Consider the following 27,184-nt stretch of genomic DNA (forward strand, 5'->3'; position numbering starts at 1 on the left):
CTTTATAATGACTGATCTCTTTCCATTCTAAAAAATAAAATCAGAATCTCAGAGAATATCTGACTATAATTTCTAGGCCAAATGTGCTCTTAAAATGGTATGAAAGTGGTTGTTGAGCTAAATGGTAAACCTCTCATTGCAGAATCTTGGCTGTTAGCAGTTCCTGCAGACCAACCATTTTGATACTACGAAAATACTGCAGCTAAGTAAATGTTAAGAAGTGATTTGCCTAATAATGGGGCTGTGCTGATACATGTATACATTTCCTGTACTTTGGCCTTCTGTGGATATCTACTAAATGACTGCAAGGGCATTTCTAGGGACTCTGGGGGCCACAAGCAGAAGCAGAGCAGAGCATAGTCTGCCTAATCCTACCCCCTGACCCTCACAGTCTACACATCTACAAAGGGTATCTGTTCAAGCGAAACCTTTTATTTAAAAAAACTACAGAGTAAAGTGCATACTATACTTGATGATGTAGACTGGCATGTTTGTATACATCATGAGCAGAGCAAGAGGTGGGAAGTGAAGAAACTGATAGATAGAAAATACATAATTATATATTCATTGAAATAATTAACAATGTGTGTGTGGACACCATATACAGATTAATGTAAGAAGATATTTTGGAGGGCAAGTCACTGTCATCTTCATATGGGTATAAACTGATGCTACCTTCTTGAGTAGAACTATTATTGGGATGTAAAAACAATTGTAAGAAACTTAAGCAAATCTTAAAAAGCATGTAGTTGTAGTTGGTCTGCAATATCTCCCGTTTACACTTAAAAAGAGGTTATTAAAAACAGATGACAGTGTAGGAAATAACCGTAGCAGCCACAACGTTAATGCAAACACTTTTAAAACACGTAGCAAGTTAAATAGCTACACTCATTATTATTATTAATAAGCTATTGGCTAGGTAGTAGTTGTTAGAATTGACAACCCATTTATCTGCAGGGACATATTAAACCGTTGCCATAGTCCTGCATATTTCAGTCAATGTAACAATCTCATTCTTCGAATTCTAAAAGATGGTACAGAGACAATACAACAACACAAATGTACTTCAATAAATTTAGGTTATTTAGACTTTTGGGGAAGCAACTAACATCACAAAGGCCTTAAACAACACAGTCGGCGCCAAATCAAATTTAAACTGTATTTGTTAATTTGTAAAAACAAAATGTTTATCTCGTTAAGAGTCATGTATATACTGCATTGCAAGATGTAATCGACATTGAGCAATCCACCCAACACCATTCCGATTCCATGTTATTTTATACCCTCAAATATACATTATCAAATGAAGTTGCATGCAAATCACTCGTTTGTAATAGAGACAAATGCAATAAAATTCCTTTCGTAAAAATATCTCGGAACCGTCAATATCTACACATTTTAACTGTGTTGTCTGTTAAGTTGCGCAGTCAGCTGCGCACACTTGTACGACACAACTCTGCGACGAAAGGATGCTCAGGACAATATGGATGTTGCCAGTGCCTGCTAACTATTTTGTTGTACATACCGTTCTTTCTTAAAACTGCTATAATTCGTACAGCGTTTCGTGACATCCTCACAGATGAAGACAAATGAAGGTGAAATCTACAGTTGTGATTGTACTATTTTATCTATTTTTAACTTAGCTGGCTAAATAAGTCGCGACACCGCCTGTCTATGGACACCGCAGGCTCGCTAGTTAGCTGTCGTTAGCTAACGGTAGTTAAGCTGCTGTGACCACCTATCGTTGCGTATCATGGTACCACGCTACTCTTCAGTTTTCTAAATTAAGTATCGTGTTTGAATTATGTTTAAGATTTTGCGTGGTCTTCGACGGGTTACTAGTTGTGTGTTCTTTAACTGTTTTTTTTCTTTTTCAGAATGGCGGAAGGTAGTGAGCTAGCTGACTAGCTTCGTAACAACAACAGCAGCTAACATCTAGGTAAACTTAGCTAACGTTATCCAGCTTGGTAACTAGCTGTAAGGTCCGTGGGTCTCCACGCGCAATTGATCAGATGATGCTTAACACGTCTGTGTAATTTAATCACTTAAAAATACACTATTGGTAAATACAAGTAGATGCTGGCTAAATTGTATTGGTGACAAAGGACATCCGCGGACTCTAGATGGGAAACGTCAGTTGACTAGACGGAAGAAATCATAGTCCATTTATGATTAGCGATGAAAAATTGACAATCCCAGTCTGATTTGGCTGTACCATTGATCTGTAGTCGCTTTATTTCATAGATGCCAAAACTTCTTAAAGTATTTTTTTGACAGGGGAATGGTGTGGTCATGATATTATTTTCACAATAAAAGTAATACAAATTTATACGTCGATAGCGTTTTCTTTTACCTTGGAATGCAACTGGATAAAATTGGTTTGTGTTAGAAAGTTTGTGACAGTGGCTAATATACAAGAGTTGCACATAGTACATTTTTTCAGGCCCTCCTCAGGTGAGCAGAAGCAACTGCGGCGGTCCATGGGCGGGATTTGAGGTTCACATTGGATAGGCTGTCTTTCGGTTACCTGATGGAGTGACGGCTCTAATGGCAAAGAAATATAGAGACTAGATCAGAGCGCACCGTACTGAATCGGTGTTTCTACACAGAACAGCATGCTGGACGAGGCTGGATTCTGTACAACGAAGAATCATCTTTATAACATCAGAGGAGGCCAGCGACGGTACCCTTTTGGACACTATATGCCAATAACGAGGCATTTCAGTAAACTTATTTCCACTGGTGTTGAAAGCCGGTGAAATTAAAACAGGCCAAATCCGTTCTACCTACTTTAGCTCTATGAGTAGCTCCTCCTACCGGAGGAGTTTTGAAGGAATCGGTTACTCGAGTTCCCATCATACTAGGCACAATGGCCGCTATAGCTTGGTCGTATAACAGGGGCTGTGGATGTTATGAAATCCATTAACATCGCCCTTAAACTAGGCCGGGTTGCTTCCCAGAGCCACGAAAAATAAACTGGAACATATTCTGCACATGAATATATGATAATTTCTAACAAATATCAAACCTACAAAGAGATAAACTGGCATATTAAAGCGAATATGTAAACAGTAGCTACCAACGGGGTCAAGTTTTTTTTTTAGTTTGAGAAAATATTGCCCATTGATAACGGACTATACTTGTTTCTGAAGTCAAGGGCAGTGAAATTGTGGATCTAAAATAACTTATCCATAGACATGTATCGGGCATGGATAGCCAACTTAAAGGGCGACTTCAATCTTTTTCCTTTTTGTTTTGACGACAACTGCTAGCTTGCTTGCTAGCTAGCCAGCTAGCTTTATAGCATTGGTTAGCTGGCTAAATTACATACAAGGGGAGAGAGCAGTAAAATATTCGTCTTGGGATTTTGTTTCAAGCTCTTAAAACAATCCTGGTGGAGAGGTACTGATCACCGACTTTTTGATTACGAACACATTTTTCATATCTAAAAAAAATGCCTCTTGATCTGACTGGAATGAGCTGGGGATAAACCTTGAGGACACAACGTGGGCAGACTTGATTCGATGTTTGTTTAGTGCTTTTGCTTGTACAACTGTCTCCATACATTTACCGGATGTTTTTTCTTTGACGTATCTGTTCAGCGTTAATGTATTGTCTTCGATGCAGAGGTCCGAGTCTGGGAGAAGGACCGCTGCTGACGTGAGGAATGCCTGGATCAGACCGACAACATGGGACCAAGAGAAAGCCAGAATCCAGCAGCACTAGCGTCTCTGTACAACCCCTGCAACCTGCTACAAGCGCCAACAGCGGGCCTCACCAAACCTCAGGGTCGCGTCACAACTCTGCAGCGAACATGACCAGTAAAGACGGGAAACCTCAGTCCAAATCTCCGGGCTCGTCTGGCTTGACGTCTAAGCACAAGCGGCATAAATCATCGAAGCACGGCCGAGAGTCCTCCTCAGCGGCGTCAGCAGAGGCCACGGTTTTCACTGCACCGAGTCATGCGCCGCCACCTGCAGTCGGCGCCATCAAGCCACTAGTTGAGTATGACGACATAAGCTCCGATTCCGACACCTTCTCAGATCCACCGGCCAGAACGGCTGAGCGGAGAGATGATGAACGTTCAGAGTCGTCGGATTACTGCAAGGGTGATAACGGGGGCGGGGCGGACGGGGCTAGAGAGAGCCGGTCTCATAAACACCGGCATTCCCGGAAAAAATCTAAGGACCCGCATAAAGTAAAGGAGTCAGTGGACGGGGCAGGGAACTCGAAAAAGAAGAGCAGTAAGGAGCCAGACAGGGAGAGAGAGGGAAAGAGCAAAGATAAGCTCTCCTCTTCTGTCGCAGGACTGAAGAGACAGGAGGCAGGTGTCGTGAAACGCAGCGGAGAGTCTCCATCCACTGCACTCCAGCCAGGGGTTAGCCTGGGGAGTAGCACCTCCTCAGCTCGGAACAAAGAGGGGAGCCGGTCCAAAACCCGCAAAGACAAGCAGCATCGGGAGAGCGGGAGCCAGGGCCGCAGCTCTTCCAAGGGGGAGCGCTCGGACAGGAGCCATCGCAAGTCCTCCAAAAGTCACAAGTCCAGCCCAAAGGGCAAGGCCTCATCCCGGAGCAGTCCGCGCCGCAGACAGCAGACTTCTGGCTCGACTTTATCTCCTAGCCCTCGAAGGGGGGACAGTCCTCTGGGAATGGGCGTCTACGGGGCAGAGGTTGAAGACATTTACTCATCACGCCGTAGGGCCCAGAGCCCAAGCCCATACCGGGAGTCGGTGAGACGAAGCAGGCAACGCTCAGACAGCCCCTATGGGTCCAGGCACAGATCCTCCAGCTACGAGAGGGACACCAGCCCCTATTCTTCACGGAAACGGCTATCAGTCAGTCCCTATGGCAACCGGAGATCCTCAAGTGCAAGCCCCATGTCCAGGTCAGTGTATTGAATCACACACTTACATACACATCACATATTTATATTTTGTACATCATTGCCGTAGATGTATATAATATGATTGTCGTTTGATTTGCATAATTTTCATGTCTTGGCCAAAGTCATTTTTTTATGCGTCTCTCAAGGTGACGCATGCACAGACCTGTTGTGAACATGCACCACAGGTCTTTTTACTTTACACCCAGCCCTGTGGTAGATGTCCATGAATGCTTTAGGCCACAGTTGCGGAGTATAGGCCTTGGTTTGTGTGCCTGCGTACTGTGGACAAATGTGGAGATGAGGCCTGTAATGCTGTACGTATAGGCCAGCTTTTTTCAAATCTAACAGTCTCTTGACTCAGACCACCGAGGCCCAGTTTATACAGAGAGAATGGGCCTGTTATGCCTCTGTACACACAGCCCCACTTCATGCCATAAAGTGTGAAATGCCTGTTAAGTGTCTGCACATCCAGGCCAAGCTGAAGCCAAATATGGAACAAGGCCTTGCTCATGTTGTTCATTGACCTTGGTACTGTCAAGAGGCGACTTTAGCCAGAAATATGTTTTTAGAGGTTACGCTCAGCTAAAGTTAAAGAATAGGCACCTTGGTCTTCATATGCCCTGATGCTAAAATCACTGCAGGATCTAGATATTCCACAATGGATTGAACCGTTTAGACATTTTTGGAAAGACGGATAACTTTTCAAATATATATTTGACAGTTGTCTGTTCTGGGATTGAGTGGTATGTTTCACTAATGCTAAAGGGCCACATTCTCCTTTTTCTACAGTGTGTAGTTTCTGTAGAAAATGACTGTTTCTGACATTTTCTACCATTTCTTGAGTTATAAAGGTAAACGCACAGGTCTGTCTCTGTAGGGATCCTTTCCATGTAGTCAGCCACTTAAAATGACATAATTAGTCTGTCAGTGGCGTATAAAAGCAATTTACTGTGAGGCGGATGCATGCCCAATGGGATGACGTATTAAAGCTGTTTTGTGGTTGCTGGTTATAGTTTTCAAACTCAACACTGAACTGATTTTGAATGCTTTTGTCCCTAGTAAAAATTTTGACCCACAAAGATGGGGGGAGAAATAGGGGAAAAAATCCCAAAGTTTCCCTTTTAATGCAGAACTCTTAAATGGGGCCCTGGACATTGACAAAGCAGTATGGATGTCATTTGTAATACTATAAGGCAGCTCAATTATATCTGATCTTCTAACCTTCAACCAGTATACTTTCATTTGAAATTGGTTTGAAATTGTTCAGAAATATGCTTTTGTGATGGTTAAACAGGGCCTAACCTTGATATGGAGTGACCTTAGCCATGGTGTAAATGTGCTCTGACATATATGAGGGGTCATGCTAGCTTTCGTCAGCTTCTTAGGCCAAAGTAGAAATATCACAGAAATCAGTGCAGTAGCTCACTTCACGTGCAGCCCCACAGATCCAAACCGAAATACCCCCTGAATGTGTCTGCAGCATACCACCCACTCTGCCTGAATGCATAAAAGTCAGTCTTTACCCAGTCTAACTCTTTACTCCACATATAGAGTTGTGGTAAGAATATTTTATGGTTCAGGTAAGTGGTTGCATGATGTAATTCTGCCTAATCATTCTGACTCACCATGAATCACCCTTAATAAGAATGTTACAGAAATTTAGTAATATTCTTCATTTCGACTTGTATAATCATTAAAAAAAAAAATCAGTGAGTTGGGGGGGCTCACAACATGTAACTGTGGCAGTCAGCAACATCTCCTGTGACTGGCTGTGTAGGCCAAATACTAGCAAACACGGGTATAATAAAGAAAAAATAGTTTGGAATATGAATACCATTTTTTTTTTAAGGTTTATGGACTAGGGGTTGCAATGGTTATATAGGACATAGCTTTGTCACTCATGTGATTTTTACATGACCATCTCTTACTTCAGAAGTAGTGATCTGTATAGAGGTTGTGCTTCTACTCCTCATTAGGGTCACAGGGGTCTTTTGTTTTCTTTGTTCTAATGTTAGTGGGTGAGCACTGTGAGATCAAGTCTCCATAGCTGGCGTGTGCTCCTGGGAGTTGCTTATGGAATAGGAAAAGGAAGTTCTGTGCTGAGGAACCGTTGACCTGGCATGATGAACCCTGGTGAAATTACTTGTAGGCTCTTTGCTGAGCGTTGAGATTTTTTGATGGGAGTTCAGCACCCCTAGAAATTGCCTTGTGGTTTTTAAATCCACACAAGGTCTGTTTGCTCTTCATTGGACTGTGCACTGAACTGTGCAGGCTTTATGAGGGGTTAACAAGCGAGTGTTTAATTATTTGTCTGACGGTTACAGCACTGCTGTTGAGTTTCTGAAGGTAGTGGATTGAATCCTTGACATCAATTCTATTCTCTCTGGCAACAGGTAAACGCGTGGAGACTCCCAACAGTAAGGCACACCTAGGGTTGAACCAGATTGATTTTGTTTGTCATTCATAAGCTTGAGTGGATAACGATGTTATATTGTTGAGCGGCTGTTGTTTTTGTTGTTCCTTGTACAACTCTTGATTTCTACCTCAAGCCGTGTAAGCAGTATACATCCCTGTTTGCGGTCTCTTTAATAAATAAATAGGCAATTAAAGAGATAAATACATAGATAAATAGTCCCAGTGAGAAGTTTAACACACTGATTTTAAAGAGAGCTTTTTTCTATAACTAACAAGCTAACTTGCTAGTAGACATTCCATGCAGACACCAACAGCAGCACAGGTCAAGTCAAATTTATTTAACACTCACATAAGCATCTATACACAGTAAGCAAGTATACGAATCATCAACTCCAATCAGGAGGATCCAAATACTAAAGAATCAGTTGGCACTGATTAAGTTTAGCTAGCTTGCTTACTGATATATTTGGTTGACGTTGAGCTGTAAAAGCTGTTCTTGGATTCTTGCATGTTTCTAACCAGGACTTGGCATTACCTTACCAAGCTTGGCAACTAGACATGAGCTTTTGATTGCCAAATCCTACTAAATGGTTGTCATAATGGTAGCCCTTATTCTGAATTTGCATGTGTGTGTGTGCTACAGCATTGATTAAACCAATTAGTCGTTGAACACAGGTTTGAATTTGTTTGAAACTGTTTGTGATCACAAAATGTTCAATTACTCACATCATTCGTAAGGTCAAATTACTTGTAAACTCAGCATAACTAGTAGTTTACATGATATGAATTACTCTGAAATGAGTCAAGGCTAGCAATTCCTATGGCAAGTTTCTAACTGTATGCCTACATATTAAATCACCAACCAACATGCATAAAAGGCTGTACGAAATACAGTTCGGTTGCATTGCTGTAGCTAATTGATTATAATAGGCGATGAGTGTGTGTGGTTACTTAGGGCACAAAATGCCAGAGGGGCACTGCAGGAGACCTTTTTTCTTTTTTCTTTTTTTCTTTCTTTCTTTCTTTCTTCTCCCCAGAAGTGCGTCTCTCACAACAACTATAGGGTAGTGTCGCCCCTCTACTCCTACTCTACTCTAACTTCCAAACTAAACAGTACACGTTGAGTAGTGGCTTGGCGCGGACACCTCCGGTCACCAGCACTCCCTCCGAGCGCGGCCCAATGCCCCTCTGTCGCTGCGACTCCCTGACGTTAGTGACCCTAATTAAAGTTGGGCAGGAATAGGAAGTGACCCTGCGCCTCCTTCTCAGAAGTCAGCAATGTTAACCACTGTGCCACCGATGCTGTTGTCATAACAGGGCACATTCTAATTCCTTAGCCACAGTCACTTTGTTTTACAACACTCATAGTATGTGCAAATTGAAGTGCAGTGAAAATGCTTTTGCCACAGGGGGCAACCAGGGGTAATAAAATGGTTGCCGCGTGTCTCAATTTGGTTGCCAAGAGCAACCGGGCAACTGTTGTGGTCAAGCCCTGCTTACACAGAGCACAGACCTTCAGAGTGAAGAGACTGTGCAGCTAGTGGCAAAGTATATTACCTGTATTTATTACATGATCATACATCATGAAAATGAACTTGAGTAGCCTATGTTTTGAAGTACCTACAAAACAGACTTAAAAAACAGTACAATAAAACTTGAAACACTTTTAAAATTTTGCTATATGATTGCAATTTACCAGTCTGTCTGGATCATATTTGTAAGTTAGCTAAATGTAGCGGTCTAATTTTAAGGAGGTAACCATGTTTATGTTGCAGACTAAATGTGTACGCTCAACAAAGGAAACGTAGCACACTTGTACAGTACTCGCATAACATTTTATTACTGAGCACTCGTTATTTTATTTGGTTTGCTATCAGGGCTAATGGAGTAGACTAGCTAATAGTTTAGGTGCTAGGAGCTGCTTCAGTCTGTTTAAAGGAGGATGCCTGCCAGCAGAGGCATGAAGGGATAGGTGCTTTCGTATATCATTAGAATGAGAGAACCTTTAGAGGCCTAGTCTGTTTCAAGAGGTATTTCAAATTTGACTTAATCATAATGCGCTCTGTCATCTCAGGCTGCAGTACGCATGCCCTCTACTATAAGATCAATCATACGTCAGGACCTCATTGTTCGATTTTTAAGAAGTTTTCAATTCGCTGAGGCAAATGCTCTGTGTGTTCTGTTCTGTTCAGGCTTAAACAGGGACTTGTATTGTTTTCTACTGTGTGATCTGGAGTAGATGTATGTCCTGTTATGTGACGAATGTCAGCTGAACCTTTGCAGTTTTAGCCCTAAGGTAGCTCTGCTGTGATGGTACGTGAATACTCTTTATGAGGAAGAATATCCTGACCTTATCACAAGATGGCGACAGGTTAATCCAGTTAATTGATTTAGCCAGTTGCTCGCAGTTAGTGCCCAGCATGAGGTAAAGGAAGCTCCAGCTTTCAGCCTTGCCCCTCTATTATCAGGCTTCTGTAATCACTTTCTTCTGTAACTGAACACATGAACACATAGTTCTGAGTGATTGATTTTGTCGATATTGACTAATGTTTTGCTGGGCACCTCCATTTTCTGGGCGATACAGATTTGGGGCAGCTTGCCTTCCTGCGAGGTGTGTTTGTGTGAGTTACGGTCGTTTTTGATGAACTGGTTGTTTTTGTATTTCATCTGGACTATGCAATATGACAGAACCGTGAAGTGAAAGAGTTGATGAATTTACATTGCCTGCACGTTACCCGCTATCGTACTGAACTTTCCCTTTTTCCTTTTCTCCATTCAGACGATCTGCTCGCTCCCGCACACGCTCTCCTCCGTACTCGTCCCGCCGCTCCTCCCGCTCGCGCAGCAAGAAGCGCTCGTCTGCGACGGCCAGCGGCTCCCACAGCAGCCGACCAACCAGCCGCTCCCCCTCCTCCTCGCGCCTGCCAATCGCCTCCAGCCTGGGGGCGGAGCTGAGCCGGCGCAAGAAGGAGCGCCAGGCCGCGTCGTTGGCGGCCTCCCGTGGCTCCTCCCCCTCCCGGCGGACCGCCACGCCCACAACGCCCTCCACCCGGCCCCGTGACCAAGACATGGAGCCATCAGACCGCACCCCCAACCGCGTGGAGAGAGCCGTGGTCCAGCCCGCTGAGCCTCCTCCCCCGCCCCCTCCGGATGCTCTGCCTGACGTGTTTCTCGGTAAAGAGAACGCGGCACCTCCTCCACCTCTCCCCTCACCCCCACCTCCTCTCCCGCTCACCTCTCCCCCTCCGCTGCCTCTCACCTCTCCTCCTCCTCTCCCACCGTCTCCGGCAGCTCTCAGTGCTGCCCAGTTAAGGTCCCGCCCCAGATCACCAGCCAATCAGAGCCACACACGCAGCCCTGGCCATAAGGCTCTGCCAATGAAAACCTCCACATTGCCACCCCTCCCACTGCCTCCAATGCTCCTGGGAGAGATGAGGGACAGGTAAGTACATGCTCAGCATACACAGACCATCTGAACTTAAAGGCGCAGTGCACCAAAAACACTTCTCTAATGTGCAGTCGTTAATATATGAAAGCTTGTAGGTGAATTTGATAAACACAAGTGGTAAACACACAAAAGTATGCTAACCATGAAAGAAGCTGTTTTGATGGTTCAGCTGCCCCCACATGTGGAACATTTTAGTTGAGCTCAGGTTGTTATCCTCCATTTTTGATTACAACTTTCAGGATTTAGCCTACTAGCCCAATATAACATTAGCAAGCTGCTGGATCTGTTTGTTCAGACCTTAACAAAACACCTGCCCTAATGGCTTGACAAATCACCTCCCTACTGAAGCTTTTATCATAGTTTTGTGCAGCAGGGGATATTAAAGCGACAGTGTATGTGGTCTTTAATGGCACAGTCCCCTGTAACCTTGGTGACTTGGCAAGAACATGATGGATAGATGGGATCGTTATCTTCATTTGTTAGGCTCCTGCTCCATGTTCTGATTAGGTCTTAGCTTATCTATTTTTTTTTTTTTAAGAGATGCAAGAAAAAAAATCACTGACCATACCTTAAATTCTGTGTGAGCTTTGATGCAGAAGGTCATTTTGGTTTCTCATGGTAACATAGACTGCATTGGCAGAGGTGAATGGGTAGAGGGAGATAATGGGAGCCACTGCCTGGTACTAAGGGTCGGCAGGCTCACTGAAGCAAGGCCATCCACTGCTGTTGCTATGGGGTCGGTGGAACTGGGGACTGCGTCTAGTTTACTCAGGTGCTGAGCAGGCGTTTGGTCTCCTCTGTTTAGCTCGGGTTAATAACGGCTGCACTCTAATCATGGAAAATGAGTTGCAGTGGCAGCAGGCAGTGAACATTCATACTATGTATGTGTCTTAAACAGTTTGTTCTCACTGATTTGGAGGAGTTCCTTCAAGAGGATCTGAGAACATCTGTGGCATCAGATTGCTGTGGTGCATGGGAGGGGAAATGAACCTATAGTTCCTGTCTGAACTTCCTCCACTGTCACATAACATCATTATTTATATATTTGCCAATGACAGAAGGAAGTGCAACTACTTGAATACAGAAAAACACTCTCTTCTCCTCTGACAGACACAACGTCATAAATTCCAAAGTGTCTTGGGTTTTTTTATGGCCTCAGTTTCAGGACCTTTGTTTTAAAAGTAAGGAAATTAACCTACAAGATCCTGTCTGAACTCCCTCCGCAGTCACGTAACACCATTATGTATGTTTGCCATTTAAGAGTAGTACTAAACTAGTGTAACCATGCAGCATCGCCACACACACAAGACGGCGTACATAAGCTCAATAGACACACTAATTGAGTGGACTTTAGACAGTAGGACCATGGGCGCAGGGATGATGCTTGTGATACGCCTAGTATATGTATTACTCTAAAGAAACTGTAGATAATCTTTTTGTACAGTCATTAGTTCTTCTAAACTGGTAGAATAGAAAGGTATACTAATGACAGTAATTTTCTACTGTTTCTTAACTTTCTTAACTGGGGGGGGGGGGGGGTCGGGTAATTTCCATGTTGTCAGACACGTATAATAACATTATGAGCCCTTCAGAGGCAAAAACAAGCATTTTACTTTAACGCAAATGTTTTCCCTATAGGATTACATGGTAAAGCCGTTTTGCAGTTGCCGGTTATACTAGTTCTAGCTCAATACTGGACTGATTACGTTTTTTCGTTTTCTAGTTCAATTTTGGACCTAAAAAGATTGGGGAATGGGGCTATTAGGAGGTTAAAAAGTATTACAGCAGCCATACTTTGAATTGACTTTTGACCATAATATTTCTACTGCTTTCCCCTTTTGAACATGAAATAATAATGTGTACCGTAACAAATGTGTGTGTGTGAGTGGTGAGTTGTGATGACAGGGGCCTAACGCTTGTGCCTGTGGTTTTTGTGCTTCAGCCCAAAGAAGAGCACGCCTCCTCAGCGGTCGTCACGCAGGGAGAAGGAGAGGGAGGCGCGGCCGCGCTCCCTGCTCAGTGACCTGCCCCTCCCACCCACCCAGCACGGAGGAGACGCCTCCCCGCCACAGTCACCCCTGCAACAAGCCATGCCTCTTGTGCAGCCAACCTACAAAAAGAGACCAAAGTAAGTGCCTGTCTTATCTGTGTCATTGATGTCCCATTGACCTCTGACCAGGAATAGGGACCGGAAGTTTGTAAACCAAAACATTGATTGGATAAAAAAAAATCACCACAGCTTCATTCATTATCCATTTTCATTGTTGGTATTGTGTATCCTAATGCAGACAATTCTCATTGCTTTGCATCATCAATGCCTGTTCTGGCTGGTGTGAGTGAGTGAGTTGCTGCCCGCTGCTCTGGGTGTGTGTGTGTTTGACCGCTCGTAGTGTCTGTTCACTGCTCACAGATGGGTTAAATGCATAGGATATGTTCCTGCGCGAGTTAAAACATACCTTATCAATTAAGTGGTTCTAATGCTTTTAAAAGTCAGTCCTCTTCCAAATAGAAGATAATCATGTCCAAGCATGCTGTAGTTGACCAATAATTAAATGCAATACAATAGGCTTTGAGAGGGAGATCAATATTTGTTGTTTTCATAGACTATGCTATGGTAATCTATCTGAAATGTCACCAATTAAGTCCCCCTTTGCTCGTATTGCAGTACGAGCCTACGTCATCACACTCAGTTTGTTAGACATAATAGCACGGCATACATGCTAGCAACACGTGGCTTGGGCACTTTTGTTTTCCCAAACTACGTTTTGCTGCTGTTGACCATTTTCGCATCTGACAGTTGCATCGCTTACTGTTTGTTGTGGCCCAGTCGGTGCAGTGGAAATGATTGGTCCACAGTGAATACACGTAAACTAATGAAAACATATTGAAGCAAGTAGGCGACATCAAAGTAACCTTAAAGGCAAGGCTTGCCACTCGGCAGCCATTTTGTCAACACTCCGGGCAGTAGTTTTGGGTAAACAAAATCAGTCTCCTATCTAATTGAATGAGGGACCCCTATCTCCACATGGTCAAGCAGACATTGAAAGTACACCATGTGAATATACATTTAAATCTGACATTGTGACTGACTGAAAATTGTTGCCCAAACCACTCAAATAATACTAAAAAGACTTTATGCTAAGTCTTTGCCTTTGTTTGTCTCTGTCTGGATGCAGACGGTCAGAGACCCTTTCATGAATACTTGTCTGTTTCCAACAGCCTGTACCTGTAGATACTGCACTATCTTAATGATTTACCTTACTGGACACTTGTTTTTGCACACAGGCCTTTCCGCCTGGCCTTTTGTGACACTTCTTTTTGCACAACTGCTCCATGTTCACCACACCACTGTATTATCTACAAGGTTACAACTATAAAACAACAAAAACAACAACTAATGCGTGCCAAGGCCTGTTGCATTTCCATTACCATTTCCAAGGCTTGATCATGCCAGGGCCTTTTGGCCCGCCACTTACCCTTGGGCCAAACAGGGCTTACTGCCCCTTGAGACAGTGTCTAGGTGAAAGGCGTGGTTTGAGGAGTCAGGAAAGAGAGGCTCGGTGCCAAAATAAGTGAATGTCACTATCAAATAATTTACACGCCACCAAATAACCTTACTAGATAAAAATAGAAAAACATTGCAGCTGGTCAGCAGGCAAAATCAGGGCTCTGCTTAATTTTTGAGCTAATGAAAATGTGCAATGGTAACTTGATCAAATAGGGGGAGAACAACAAACACCATTGTAATTTTTTTGGTAGGTGTCTGTTTTGACTCTTGATGGGCATACAAACTAAGACATTTTGAGTTGCACATCTACCAGGGTGCCAGTCTGTAATAACTTTAACACGGGGCAAATCATTTTTTTGCTATAGACAGTGTGCATGTCATGTTCCACGACATACTTAAGATACAAAACACCACTGACTCAAACGAATATATGGCTGTTTAATTACCATCAAATTCAGATTAGGTGATCATTAAAGCCAATTTATTGCCAGGGACGGTTAGCATGCTATGCTAGCCACTGTGTGCTTGAAACACGGGCTAACTAACCTCACTTATGTAAACAATTGAGACTAGCTTGCTATCTAATGATGTAATGCTATGCCTATAGTGTCTTCAGGTTATTATTACCTATGATGGATTGCTAAATGAACTTTTCCAGTACATGACAGTTTGAAGTAATATAGGAGTCTCTGTTTACGTTGTGAAGGATACACTTTATTCAAGTGTTATTCCACCAAGCGAAGATGAGCAACTGCAAACAAACAGCCACTTAGGTTTCCATTATATTCCTTTTCTTAACTTATTCCACTGTAGGTTGTTAAGTTGGGTGCCTGGCATACAGACTTTCACATGATGCCTCAACTTGAACTTCCCACTCACTTGTGAAAAGGGGTGGAATGAGTGACGTTTACACTGAGGTGGCATGTTGTGGTCTGGTTTTTGGGCAATACTGCAGGGCAAATGTTTTTGTTCTCGCAACTTGAGGCTCCAGGCCACTAGTCCCAGTTGGACCGAAGTTTACCCTAGCTTGTACGGGCCACATAGTGGATAGTGGACACAGCTCTTGTGTCCCATCACAGTTATTCAGTACGCTAGATGGTGGAGAAAATCTTTGTTTCTATTAAAACAAAAATATCGATCGATATATCACACTCAGTTTTTCTAATTCTCAAATATTGAAATGGGCATCTGTGTTAAAAATCCTTTATCATTTGGGCTCTATTATAAATAGAACAATGTCTCTGTGCCTAAATGAGATACTAGTAGGAAAGGTTGTACAGTTGACTTTTATTATCCTCGTTCAGAGCGAGGGCTAGAGTGTGCGCAACTGGACACTACTAACTTATCGGTGTAATGTAATTATAGTCTACATTAGGTTACTATATAGTGCACATGTCCCCTTTCATGACATGTTTTTGCTAAAAAGGGTTAAAAAAATATGACCTATATGGTCTGTGACCTATAGCCTCGAAACTGCAGTGAAAGATCAGTCAGTTTATGTTGCTGGTATGAGCCATGTGACCATTAAAACATCTTTTTGCTGAGAACCGCTTTCCTCATGAAAAATAGGCTCCATGCCAGCGTGGCTCAAGCCGCTCGTGAGATGCGTGTCTCACACAGACAGTGTGCATGCTCCAACCCGATAACATGAGCGACAAAATGACGTACAACACAGCCACAACACACAGCCAGTGTGAAATGGGCCTTACAATTATTGATGTAAACAGACAACCGTCTATCTCTGTAGGGATCCTCTCCATGTAGTCAGACACTTATAATTACATTATGAGCCTGTCAGTGGCGGAACAAAAGTGGTTTGCTTTGACGTGGATGCATGCCCCTTGGGATTACATTGAATAACTGTTTTGCGGTTGCCTGTGATGTCGCTCTAACTCAGTACTGGACTGATTTGTTAATTGTCTTTAGTAAATATGTGGACCCAAAAACATCTGGGATTTTTCAACCTCGGCCATTTTCAAAGTTTCCCTATAAATCAGCAACATGTACCCATCTTATGTCCCCCTTGTCACGGGTTGGACTATTTTTGACCACCAGGAGCCACCAAAGACTAACTATTTTGGGTGTTCTGAATTTAAAATAAAAGTTGTCACACCTTTACTAAATATTTTTCCTGCCAACCTTTATACATTTAGGTGAAAGTTTTAGGTGAAAGGTGACTCCTGGAATGCATTGACGTTGTATTTGCCATGAAAATATCATTTTCATTCATTCATTTTTTTAAATGGAAAAATAATAATAAAAAAAAAAAGAGTTTGTTCCTTATGGGAATTGACATGACACTTTACCATGTGTCCCACATATTGTTTGCCGTTTTTGAAAATGTGCTAAATTTGACGTTTGCAGTTTCAAGGCAGTTTTGTAGGTGATTTTAATCTGGTAGAAACTGGCCTGTAAAGATGGTGGTAGAGATCAGCCTACTTTCTAAAACACCCAAACCAGAATCAAAATCAAAAACAGGATGGCCTGTCACCCCAGTTGACCCCCACTCGGAAAAACAGAAATGCACTGGTAGTGTGTAGAAATGTCTGCTGCACTACCTACACCTGTCATGGTTCGATTCATATCTCTATTTTGGTTCATGCTTTTGGTTCTGGGCTGAAATGGAAAATAAAACCAACTCGGAACCTTTTTTATTTATTTATTATAAACCAAGTAGGTCCTATCTATAGTGTTACATCTGTGCACTGGTATTGATTGATCTGGTTTGTGCAGGTTCTGCTGTCCGCGGTATGGCGAGCGGATGCAGACCCAGAGTGACTGGGGCAAGCGCTGTGTGGACAAATTTGACATCATTGGCATCATTGGAGAAGGCACCTATGGCCAGGTGTACAAAGCCAAGGACAAGGACACAGGTGTGTGTGTGTGTGTGTGTGTTTTTTAGTTCTTTGAAGATTATGTTTTCATTAATATAAGTGACAGATGTATAGTTATGTTTATGTGAAATCTGAATGAAACATTTGTTGAGAGTTTGGCTTCCCTCCCTGTGTGTGTACTAAATATGCGTGTGTACTAAATATGCGTGTGTACTGAATTTGTGTGTGTGTGTCCACCCAGGTGAGCTTGTTGCCCTGAAGAAGGTGCGTCTGGACAATGAGAAGGAGGGCTTCCCCATCACTGCCATCCGCGAGATCAAGATCCTCCGGCAGCTCAACCACCGCAGCGTGGTGAACATGAAGGAGATCGTTACTGACAAGCAGGACGCCCTGGACTTCAAGAAAGACAAAGGTCTGGCGGTGACCTTGTTACATGTTGAGCTCTCCATTATTTGTTAATGTGTCTGTCTGTCTTCTTGTGCCTTGTATAGGTTGGGTACCACAGAAAGGAAAGAGACATGAGGAAATGTAGGCTCATTTCTGGGTTTTCCCATGATGTCGGGATTAGAGCTGATATAAGCAGCCTTAGTTGGTCCCTATGCAGTTTTCCCCACATAGCATTTGACTGGAGTCTGAATGTGCATATGACCTCATCAACGCCAGTGGTCATTCATAATGGATGCGTTTTCTACTGTAACGGCTTCTCCTTGGGTTGGGAAAGACAGATGGGACAGAAACGCATGTGACTGACTACCATGTGTGTGTGTTCAGGTGCCTTTTACCTGGTGTTTGAGTACATGGACCATGACCTGATGGGGCTGCTGGAGTCGGGTCTGGTGACCTTCTCCCATGAGCACGTCCGCAGCTTCATGAGGCAGCTGATGGAGGGCCTGGACTACTGCCACAAGAAGAACTTCTTGCACAGAGACATCAAGTGCTCCAACATACTACTCAACAACAGGTACAGACCTGCAATGGTTGCATTTCAGTGGACTGTTTCACTATTGTAACGTAAACTCAACCTGCACCATGTCATTTTTTAATGTAACATTTAAGGGGTGCTGATGTCCACTGATCCAACTATTTAAATGCGTGGACAGTCCAGCTGTATTGATACGTTGTGAAATCGTGCACATACCCTCCGTTAACCTGCTGTGAGAGAATAAATGTTTGAATGCTCTCACATTCAGTGTTGATCAGAGCCATTCAGTGTGGGCACGTTCTTTTTAACAGAACACACACACACTGCCTTTAGCAGTGCCTCATCAGAAGGTTCTTTACCTGTTCATATGCAGTGCAATACCATAATACCCTTCTTGAACACCATGAAAACTGTTCACTCATTAGTTGTCTGTGCAGTGCAGCTAGTTGCTTGCATCTCTGTAACGTGTGACGTGTTCAAACCATAATTACACGAGGCAGCCGAACTGCAAATACTTGTTAGTAGAAAAATTACTTTTATCCAGTGCCTGTTTACCCCCTGACCCCTTTGTTTGTCTTTTCTTCCCTCAGTGGTCAGATCAAGTTGGCAGATTTTGGTTTGGCTCGGCTGTATAACTCTGAGGAGAGGTAAGTTCCTCCCACCTCTCTCCTAAACTGTCCCCTAGGAAAGATTGTGAAGAACTCTGCCCATTTCGGCTGTCCATGTGATTTCAGTGACCTTTTTCTTAACTAGCGCCAAGCAAATCCCACTGGTGAATTGATTCTATGCAGTAGTCTGACTTGGTGTTTGATACTTGAATGAGGCACTTTATTGACATGACCTTCCTCCTCCTCCCTCTTCCTTCCACGCAGTCGGCCCTACACCAATAAGGTGATCACACTGTGGTACCGCCCGCCTGAGCTGCTCCTGGGGGAGGAGAGATACTCCCCCGCCATCGACGTGTGGAGCTGCGGGTAGGCTGCCCCCCCGCACACCGCATGAAACGGGTGTTATCTGCTGTACTTCACGTGGGCTGTTGTAGCAGTGTACACCTCAGACTGTGCTCCACAAAATGCCTTTCAATTCAACTCCTGTCAGTACGTGCCTTTGTAGCCCTGTTCAACAAAGGTTTTTTTTTTTCTTTCGTTTGTTTGTTTCATATTTAGGTGCATCCTGGGAGAGCTGTTTACAAAAAAGCCCATTTTCCAGGCCAATCAGGAGCTGCTGCAGCTAGAGCTCATTAGGTATGCAGCACACCATTGGTTAAATCACAGCACCATGCTTTTGTGGTTGTCTGGGTTTGATTCAGCGGAGCAGGCACTCAACAGCAATGTCCATCAAATGAGCTTCCATAGATGCTAGACAGTTGCTAACCTCCTTTTACCTTTGGCAGTCGCCTGTGTGGCAGTCCCTGTCCTGCTGTCTGGCCTGACGTCATCAAGCTACCCTACTTCAACACCATGAAGCCCAAGAAGCAGTACCGGCGCCGACTACGAGAGGAGTTTGCCTTGTACGTACAGCCGCTGGCGCACGCTACACACCACACTCACTGGTCTCCTTGTTGGCTGCGAGTGAGAATGAGTCGAGTCAAGCATTTTCTCATCACCGCTTGTCCTTCGTGATGAGCGATCATGCCTGCACTCTGCCTGGTCACGACTTGCCCCTCGTTGCTTTAACTCATTCTCACTCCCTTCCTTCCTACCAGTTTACCGTCTCATGCTCTAGACCTGCTGGACAGAATGTTGACCCTTGACCCCTCGCGGCGTTGCACAGCGGAGCAGGCACTCAACAGCCAATTCCTGTGTGACGTGGAACCCAGCAAGATGTCGCCTCCTGAGTAAGTCTCCTGTGAAGACACACACACACACACACACACACACACACAGATATGTAACAAGCTTATTCTTATTTAGACTGCTATCTGCGTATGGTGTGTAAAGTGTCAGCTAAAACACACATGTCCACCACTGGTAAAACTGCTAACTAATGTAGATAAACATTTTTCTCTTCTTCTGTCTATCCGTCTTGCTGCACTCTTCAAGCCTCCCGCATTGGCAGGACTGCCATGAGCTGTGGAGTAAGAAGCGACGCAGGCAGCGTCAGAGTGGGCTGTCTGAGGATGTGCCTGTTCCCAAAGTGCCCCGGAAGGACCCAGTCCCACCACCCAGTGGAGAGAACAGCCGGCCTCCACCCAGCCCTCCTCCGCCTCCACCGTCAGCACGCCCCCAGCCCCCAGCAAACATCTCAGCCAATGAACTGGCAGGTTAGTCATGAGGAGGGGCGTTAACGTGAGCTGACTCTCATTGTGATTGGGTTGAAAGGTGCTTGATAATGTCGACTATGTTGATGTGTTCTAATGGGCACATGGATGAGGCAACAGTTCCAGTCGTAATGATCTTGAAGCTGAGTGCCGTGAGTATCTAAAAGCAGAACCTGATGCTTTTTTATCCCTCCTCTCTTTCCTCCATCCCCCTCTCTGTCCTCGTGGCCCTGCAGGCTTGAATCAGACGGAGCTGGCCGTGCTGCTGAACCTGCTCCAGGGCCAGACCGACAGTCTCCCTCAGATGGCCCAGCTGCTCACCTCTTCCTCCTCCTCCTCCACCAACCCCGCCACCCCCACCCGTCCCCACACCATCACCCCCTCTGCCGAGCACCCCGCACCCCCTCCACAGCCCCCCCACGAGCCCGACCCCACCCAGCAGCTGGAGCTCCTGAGCCAGACGCTCTCCTCAATCCTGCAGTCGTCCCAGCCCCCGGCGGGGCACCCGCCCGAGGAGCCGTCCGTGCACAGGCAGCCCCCTGAGCCGCCGCCCCAGGCGGGCCCCGAGTCCGCGTTCAGCCACGAGGACCAGGCCAGCCTCTTCGCTCTGCTGCTGGGCCAGCTCATGAAGCCAGCGGCGCAAGGCGTGGTGGAGCAGAGCGCCGACGAGAGCAATGGCATCCAGGCTGACGAGGCGACACGCGGGACCCGTGGCGGGCCCGTTACCGGCGGCGATCGGAAGGGCAAGTCTGAGTTCGGTCTCTAGTTGGGGCGGGAAGTTGGGACGAGGTTTGGTGGAAAAGGGCAGGGGCACGTTTTGAGGTGTGGGGGGGAAATCTTAAACACTTCCGCAGAGGTCGTGTGTAGGTGATGCGATGCGTTGCGGTTCGTCCAGTGTTTCTGCCTCCTGTGATTGTATATTTTTGTGCTGGGGTTTTATTTCTTATTTTGCTACCTAAGTAAAGATATATGAAATGACACAAAAAAAAATGTGAAATATTAAACTATGAAACAGAAGTTGAGAACTAAATGTTTGCCATTGTCATTTGAAAAGGATTTTTTTTTTTTTGTAACTAAAAGCTACAGTAGATTTCACAGTGAGGAGTTGAGGCAGAGACGAGACAGTCCAACCCCGGCATCACCCCTCATCTGCCCACCCCCTCTATTGTCCCACTTTGTTTAACTAGGTGGTAAAATAGGCAGACACACATGCCCGATTTGAGCCACCACAAGATGGCCGACAAGGAAGTAACTTCATAAGGGTCTGATCACCTGACACAGGAGGGCAGGATGCAGCAGATCTGCCATTAGTGTTAAGAATATCGGCCCAAAAAGCCCAGGTTGTCCTATTAGAGTTCTGACTGAACCACAAGAACATGTTTCCCTTCATTCTCACTCAATTTCTCCCTGTACATTTCTCTTCATCCATTATCTCACACTCCATAACACAAGCGCCTCTTCATCCTCACCAGCACCATGGTGTCGTTTGTGTTCCTGCACTACATTAGCAGATCCTGCACTTGGGAGACCAACAGTCAATGTCTGGGTGCAACAAGGCTAAACTTCCTCCAACACCCCTCTCCCACATGCTGTTTTTTTGTTTTTAAGTTTCCCTCTTCTCTGCTGTCACTCTCCATTTCACAGTAGGATTATTTCTCATTGTAAAAGCAGGTTTGTTGGATTGCCATTCTATCCATAAAGTATTGCTATAAAACAGTCTGTATGTCAGCCTTTATATGAAACACGAATCTAATAAATTATACATCAGAAATAAATGTTTTCAACCTTCGACTTCACCTGCACGAATTTCTTTGTGCTTTTATGTTTCCACAGGTCACACATTTCTTTTTTGTTTCTGAAGTGCACATTGTTGGGTTTTCTTTTCCTTGTATCTTTGTTATTTCCCTGCTGTTTATTACATTCGTCTTCTTTTTTTCTCTCATCACTTAAACAATCAGCCTGGCTTTTGCAGCATAAGGACCCCAATAGCTATGATTAGCCTCTGAAGATTCCCATTACCTCATACCCAACCTCCCCTTTCGCCAGACCTATTTAGCCTAATTAAATATTCTTTCAGTGTAATTATTGGTACTTATGCTAGGAATGTGACTTCTCTAAAACAGATTGGCCTAATTTACAAATAACCTCGATTACAAATTGTACGAACATCATACCGGACAAAGTGCTAACGGCAACCACTGCTGCTAGCATTGCAATGATTGCTTAATTTCCTTGCTCGTGTGTATCGAGTGAGTATTTTAATGTCCGCGGTAGACTTCATCTCCCATAGCCTACCTGCATTACAAAGTAATTGATCTTCACTAATTCGCAGTATCAAAGTCGCACGCATTTTATCTAGATAAAAGTCCGAATTGACAAGGTCTGTGGCACACGTATGTTTAATCCCAGCTGACAGATCTTTATAGAATGTAAAGTCTTATTGTGCATTTCGCCTTAAAGGCACATTTTGGCTCAGCGAACTTCTCAGCGATGTCATCATCTTGCGTGCTATTACTTGCGTAATGAACGACAGAATCAAAACTGCTGCGCACGTTCATAACACATTTTGTTCTCTTGCAATTGTAACATAAGTATTGCAAAACGCATTTGAGATCAGTAGTTAAGCTAAATTAACCTTATTGGAGAACACCTCGAATCCCACTGAATGGGCCTAGAGCCAAGTATAGCAGGTGTTCCGTAGTTCATGTTTCATAGTCATTTCCTTGGATCCTGACTTCTCAGCCTTAACTTTGTGAAACAGCTGACCTGTAACAACGGCTGGTATAGTAAACTACTAAAAATAGACTCGTCTACTCGTGATGGTTTGACAGTTCGAAGAAGAAATACAAAATAAAATACTTAAATCTATTGGGGTGGGGGTGGGTCGTAGAGAAGTGTACGCTGTTCATTTTAAAGATTTAGTTGACTAAGCAGTTATTTTAAAAGGAAGCGTTTTTAGCGCACAGAAATGTTGACTTGTCAGATCTCAGAACTTTTATATAGCCCTTTAACGACCTCTGGCGGCAGGTTTGAGTACTTCTGTTGCTTAGGCATGATCCCTGTGTGTTTACCAAGGTTAATGTGTAGATTTTTTTTAAATGGGCAAATTGATACCACTGGGACTGCACGAATGTGACATGTGTAAATGAAAGTGTGAAAGTATGTGTTGCTCTTTTTGACTATATTCTGTCCTCTTCCATAGATGACTCTTTGAGGAAAGTGAATGCCCATGACCTGGCGGACCCTGAACGACGGCCCCCATCACCCCCTCACCCTCCCTCACAGCACAGACTCACGGATAATATCAGTCCCACGATGGCGACGGCTTTGCTCCAGCTAATTTCCCAGCAGGACTCTCAAGGCAGGCCTCCTCCGCAGGAGCCCCAGGCCAGCCAAGAGCCGTTCCCCCAGGTCGGCGCCAATACAGTGCCCCAAAACTGGACCATACCTCCAGGAAATTCGCCTCTGACTAGATCAGCCCACCCCACCCAACCCCAGTGTGACGCTAACTCCACTACTAATGTGACGGCTAACGCTACATCCAGCTCCATGCAGTTCCCCAGGGACCAGGACTTCCGTTTTACCCAGATGGGTCCACCCTGAGTTGGACGGCTTGCTTAAACACTGGGGCCTAGGACCACATGGAGGCCGGCGATGGTTGAGGGAAGAGGCTCGGAGTATCTGTCGGACCTTTGCTGAGGAGGAAGGACATTGCTGTTATTCCACATCCTGAACGCCATCCTGTCTTTCTTACACCTGCAGTACCCCTCCACTAAGACATGATCAGCAGTTGTTGTTTTGCGAATCTGGTGAATGACAAGAATTGAAATGCGTGAATGTTTCTGTATGAATGTGCTTTTATGCACCATTTCAAAATATGCCACAGCTCTGCGTGGCATCACGGCTCTAAAGCAGGACTTGATTGTTTGGGTAGTTTAAGGTGAGTCAAAGTTGTGTGAGGGAACGGGGTAGCGGATGAATTTGTTTGCTTTTTAAAAATTCCCTTTTGAAGTATGAACCTTTTGCTCTTGTGCCTCCCGTGTTACTATCGTAACTCTTAAGTAGCATCTGTCTGGCATTCAGTGCTTTCGTTAGTGTGTCCGTGCTCCGGCAGTGCTGTTTCAGAGATGCTCTGCTCAGCTCAGCTGCATCGGAGTTCCTTTAAGTCACTGAGATTTGTCCCGTTTTTCTTTTCTGCTAACCCTATCCCTTTATCACAACTGGCACTCAATATATAGAAACTCAGATAATGACTAACTGCGAGAATGACCCATAGATTACCAATCACTCCATTCTCTGTGCACGTTCAGTCATTCCACCCTGTTAATCCAAGGAATTGGCTCACTATTTCCTCCATTTAAAAGAAATCTGACAAAACCCTATTCTGCTTTCTCCAGCAAATTATGAAGAAAAACAGACTGAGTTAAATGTGGTTTCTATGATATTTTGTAATATGTATTTTTTTTTTCTTTTCTGTTGATTAAAAGAAATCAATTGAAATCATATTGACCTAGATTGTACCTGATTCTTCAGTGGATGTGTTCTCTATACTAACCAGCAGGTGGCAGTGTATCACTGTCTAAACATGATGAGAAGGGTAACTGTTTCTGGAAAGCTTTACCTCTGAAAGGCTTTGATTACTATGCCTACAATGCCAGCCCCACTATCTGAACATTGAAAAGAAATGATCAGTATCATTTTGATGATTTGTGTAAATTTAGTTCAGTATTTCACAATATTTCCCAGGAGATAAGCATTCACTGGTATATTTGTGCTGTCAACGTTTGTATTTTTTCATGTGGTGCTGTCTGTGTTTTGTTCTGAACATACCTACAAACAGTGGGGGGTTAATTTGGTTGCCTGTAAATCAAAATGCATTGTGCTAGTTTGACTTTGCAGCATAAATTATAGTTAGAATACAGCCATGTTAGCTGGTACCTTGCTTGTAAACAAAGCGAGTTGTGGTTAAACACATTGTCATAGTAGATTGTAAAATGCGCATACCTCTGCCAAGGGCAAATATGGTATTTCACAGAAGTTTTTGCTTAATCCTGCAAACAAACAAACAGACACAGGTCAAAACAACCTTGACAGAGGTAAAAATCTTACAGGCTTCACTATAGGCAAGGTTACTTCAAGGCCCGCTGGTTGATTCTGTTTTGTTTAGTCTGTTCACTTTAGTAAATTACACTTATTCTCGCAAGGACAGAATGACCAATGTGAGATGAAGCCATGTGTAAGTAAAACTAATTTATTGGGAACTCCTATTCTGGTAGCAGCAATATGCGACCCAAATGCCATGATGTGGGGTGGGGGTGGCACAGCTGGGCAGCCAACTGTTTTATTTCTGAAAGAGTTAGCCCATTCAGTTGAGATTTAAATATTGAACAGTCTGCCTTACCTTCATGGTAATCTTTAACTGAACTACATATGTAATTTCACTACAGACAAACTGTGGACATAATGAAGACTTCAATGGGTTTGTTATTCTGGGTAGAAAGGTCCAACATCTGCTCTGTTAAACTAAACTGACAAGAACCGAGAAAGAACTCAGTATAGGCCTACTTCACTTAGAGCTGGTGTGCAGCTTTAGCCTTACGGGCTGGTGTTGGCGTCTAACATCAACAAGCATTTATTATCAGAGGTAGCCTTAGGGTGTGTTGAGGCACAGAAGCAGTCCACTGTGAATTTTATTTGTTAGCGGTAGTTCATTGGTTTTCATGTGAAGCAAAGGTAGGCTACAACATACGACTCTTCAAAATGGCGACAAGGGTTCTGTGCGCGGATTTCCCAGGAGGATTTGCGCGAGGTCCCTCGATGTTTTTACACATGGCGCCTTTTCTTGAAGCTGGTCCTACAGTTTCCTGTAGTGACATATGGCGTTGGTAAAATACCCTTATTGACAAACGAGAAGGCAGTATGCCAAACTAATGCACGGCCGTATACTTACATATAAGCGCACTGTTGGTTTGTTCACAATTCCAACTTTCCTTTTGGGGTGTCGTGTCTGGGCAGCCTGTGGTGGCGGATTGGGTTCCAGAGGAGCAAATGCAGCAGGCTGCCTAGCAGGTCTTGGTGGTTGTCCTGCGATACGAGCGGATCGACGGCGTGCCCAAGAGTGTTGAGTGGCAGCGATGGACAGGGTTGCAGGCCCGGAGGTCAAAGGCGAAACCGTCGGCTGGGTGAGTGCAGGCGATCCATATCTTGCTGGCAAGGTCCCTACAACTCCCAGCGCATTACGCGGCCTTAGTGATCTCCCTATGTTCGACGGCATCCGGGCTCAACTGATCAGAGTTACAATACTTGACAGAAGACATGGCTGTCCTTACTTTAAACCCCTGGGCGTTTACGCCCTTAACCATTAGGGCGTGGATTTCGGTAGCCTGCTATTCAAATAGAGTGTCATTGGTCAAATGATAAAGATACGGTTGTTGGTGCCACATTTTACCACAGTGTTCTGTTAAGTGCTCATTTAGTTTTATAAAACAATTTGTTTTCCACAGCAGATTTCTAGCCTATTGTAGTCAACGAAAACAGCAGTGATGGAAGATTGTAGCTCTACTGTGCTTTTATACATCTTATAAAAACTTTTATACATCTTATACAAACTAATTCAAACTAAATTTGTGTCATTATTAGGAGACCTTTATAAATTTGGACCAGTGTATTTGCATTGTAGGATAAACATTTGCCAGGCCCTCCATGTTATACAGTCATACAAGTTTTCATCTGATCTGATCTCAAAGCAGCCGGTGTCAGTTTACGGATATTTTATTCGTACATTCTTACAATGATTGAATGGCTGACAGCCTGTTATTAATGTGGAATTTGAACGTAGCCTAGCTACATGAATCGGATGTATACTGTTTTTCTGATCATACGATAGGCTAAATGCTCATCAAGAGGGCTCAGT

General features: G+C 44.1%; 1 protein-coding gene across 6 annotated transcripts; it reads left to right on the plus strand.

Annotated features, from left to right (window-relative positions):
• The first annotated feature begins 1,380 nt into the window (after window positions 1-1,380).
• cdk12 (cyclin-dependent kinase 12) lies at window positions 1,381-24,774 on the plus strand. Of its 6 annotated transcripts, XM_031566906.2 has the most exons (16): window positions 1,381-1,595; window positions 1,878-1,939; window positions 3,628-4,884; window positions 10,079-10,741; window positions 12,690-12,875; window positions 16,989-17,128; window positions 17,331-17,501; window positions 17,861-18,050; window positions 18,602-18,658; window positions 18,884-18,985; window positions 19,178-19,255; window positions 19,405-19,521; window positions 19,717-19,848; window positions 20,054-20,274; window positions 20,508-21,014; window positions 23,474-24,774. In XM_031566906.2, exons 3-16 carry the CDS (start codon window positions 3,668-3,670, stop codon window positions 23,872-23,874), a joined length of 4,182 nt encoding a protein of 1,393 aa, XP_031422766.1. In that variant the 5' UTR covers window positions 1,381-1,595; window positions 1,878-1,939; window positions 3,628-3,667; the 3' UTR covers window positions 23,875-24,774. The 6 variants fall into 6 exon arrangements, with proteins under 6 accessions (XP_031422766.1, XP_031422755.1, XP_031422780.1 ...); XM_031566895.2 differs by lacking the exon at window positions 1,878-1,939 and having other exon boundaries at window positions 1,382-1,595; XM_031566920.1 differs by lacking the exons at window positions 1,381-1,595; window positions 1,878-1,939 and adding an exon at window positions 1,946-2,683.
• Window positions 24,775-27,184: the final 2,410 nt, after the last annotated feature.

The sequence above is a fragment of the Clupea harengus genome, chromosome 1 (genome assembly GCF_900700415.2).
Source record: "Clupea harengus chromosome 1, Ch_v2.0.2, whole genome shotgun sequence".
Lineage (NCBI taxonomy): Eukaryota > Metazoa > Chordata > Actinopteri > Clupeiformes > Clupeidae > Clupea > Clupea harengus.